Source organism: Perca flavescens, chromosome 18, assembly GCF_004354835.1.
Source record: "Perca flavescens isolate YP-PL-M2 chromosome 18, PFLA_1.0, whole genome shotgun sequence".
Lineage (NCBI taxonomy): Eukaryota > Metazoa > Chordata > Actinopteri > Perciformes > Percidae > Perca > Perca flavescens.
Window position 1 is genome coordinate 1,363,603 of NC_041348.1, and position 1,398 is coordinate 1,365,000.

The following is a 1,398-nucleotide window of genomic DNA, read 5'->3' on the forward strand; positions in this document are numbered from 1 at the left end:
TTTTTCTCCTTTTTTCTAATATTGTTTCAACATACCTTTTGATGAACATGCACATAATTTGTTTATTATCTACAATTATACCATGATCCTCTTTACTTGTATTATCATATCAGATGTCAGGCCTATTTACTCCTTGTTGTTGTTTATGTGTGTTTGTTCTTATGCTTTGGCAACACAGATGTATTGATTTTGTCAGAGAATTACATGTTATGTTACAGCACTTTGTAACTATTTTACATTTGCACTGGTTTAATTTAGAGGTAGCCTAGCTGTCTACCTGCCCTGAGTGCATTCTCTTAGATCACCTCAAGGACCTCACAATTCCCTGGCATCACATCTGGAGTATAGACTGCATATGAAAATGGTTTGGAGCCATATGGCAGCATGTCATGTATGTGATCAACTCAGCGCGCGAAAGGTGGCAGGAGAAGATTTGGTCCTCGTGGCTCTCGGTTATACGTCACTCTATGTTGACGTGTGCACTGTAGAGAGCTGTCTTGTTAGCAAATAATCCGCTAGCTGGACACACTTCTTGATAGTGGATGGTTTAGGAAAAGCATTGACAGCTGACCGTTTTTGCAAACACATAAGCTTTTAATAATGGCGGCTGACTGGGAAGAAATCCGACGGCTTGCTGCTGATTTTCAGAGAGCACAGTTTGCTGACACAGTGCAAAGGTAACGCTACAAGCAGCTGTTAGCAGCGACGCTAACGTTAGCTAGCATTCAACTTTCAACATCCACCAGTAACGCTGCTAAGCTAACGTTAGTTGAGAATGTTCTCCTTTCTGTTAACAGCTGTCGTTAGCAATAACACCAAATAAAGCGTACGTCTATCATTAAACGTTATGCTCTTTGGTTGTATACATGTATATTTATGTTGTGAATGTTAACGTTATGTGAAATTAACATTTTCGTGTTGTTATATGTGCATTACCATACACGCCCAGGGACAACAGATGGAAATTAGCATTGTGCAATTCTGTTTGATTTTCTCATATTTGCCATACCTACATGGAAAGGCCTACAGTATAACAGAAGAACTGCAAGGCCAAAATGCATGAAGCTTCATTTGAAACCTATATTCTTTTAATTTCTGAAAATTAGCTTATATAGCATGTGATTAAAACACAACCTACACTACAGCCGTTCAAACATGTTTCAAAATAGTTGTTTTTTTTGGTCCTCGTCCAAAGAGCGTCATATTTAAAAAATAGTAACTAATAATAATTAAATTTTATTTATATAGCGCTTTACATGGTACTCAAAGACACTTTACTGTAAAACCTGCACATATAGCACATTAAAAACAGAAAAACCAACCTATAAAATCGGTTCAGCATGGAAACAGTTTAATTGTCAGGAACATTTCCAGTAGTGCGGGTTTAAATTATACAAA

At 37.3% G+C, this 1,398-nt stretch overlaps 1 protein-coding gene across 1 annotated transcript in view; it reads left to right on the forward strand.

Moving 5' to 3' along the window:
• Positions 1-414: 414 nt before the first annotated feature.
• ufl1 (UFM1-specific ligase 1) overlaps positions 415-1,398 on the forward strand; it is a 22,421-nt gene continuing 21,437 nt past the window's right edge. Inside the window, exon 1 of the mRNA XM_028605446.1 lies at positions 415-677. Coding sequence (XP_028461247.1) covers positions 601-677 — 77 coding nt within the window. The 5' untranslated portion in view covers positions 415-600. The remainder of the gene's footprint in view (positions 678-1,398) is intronic.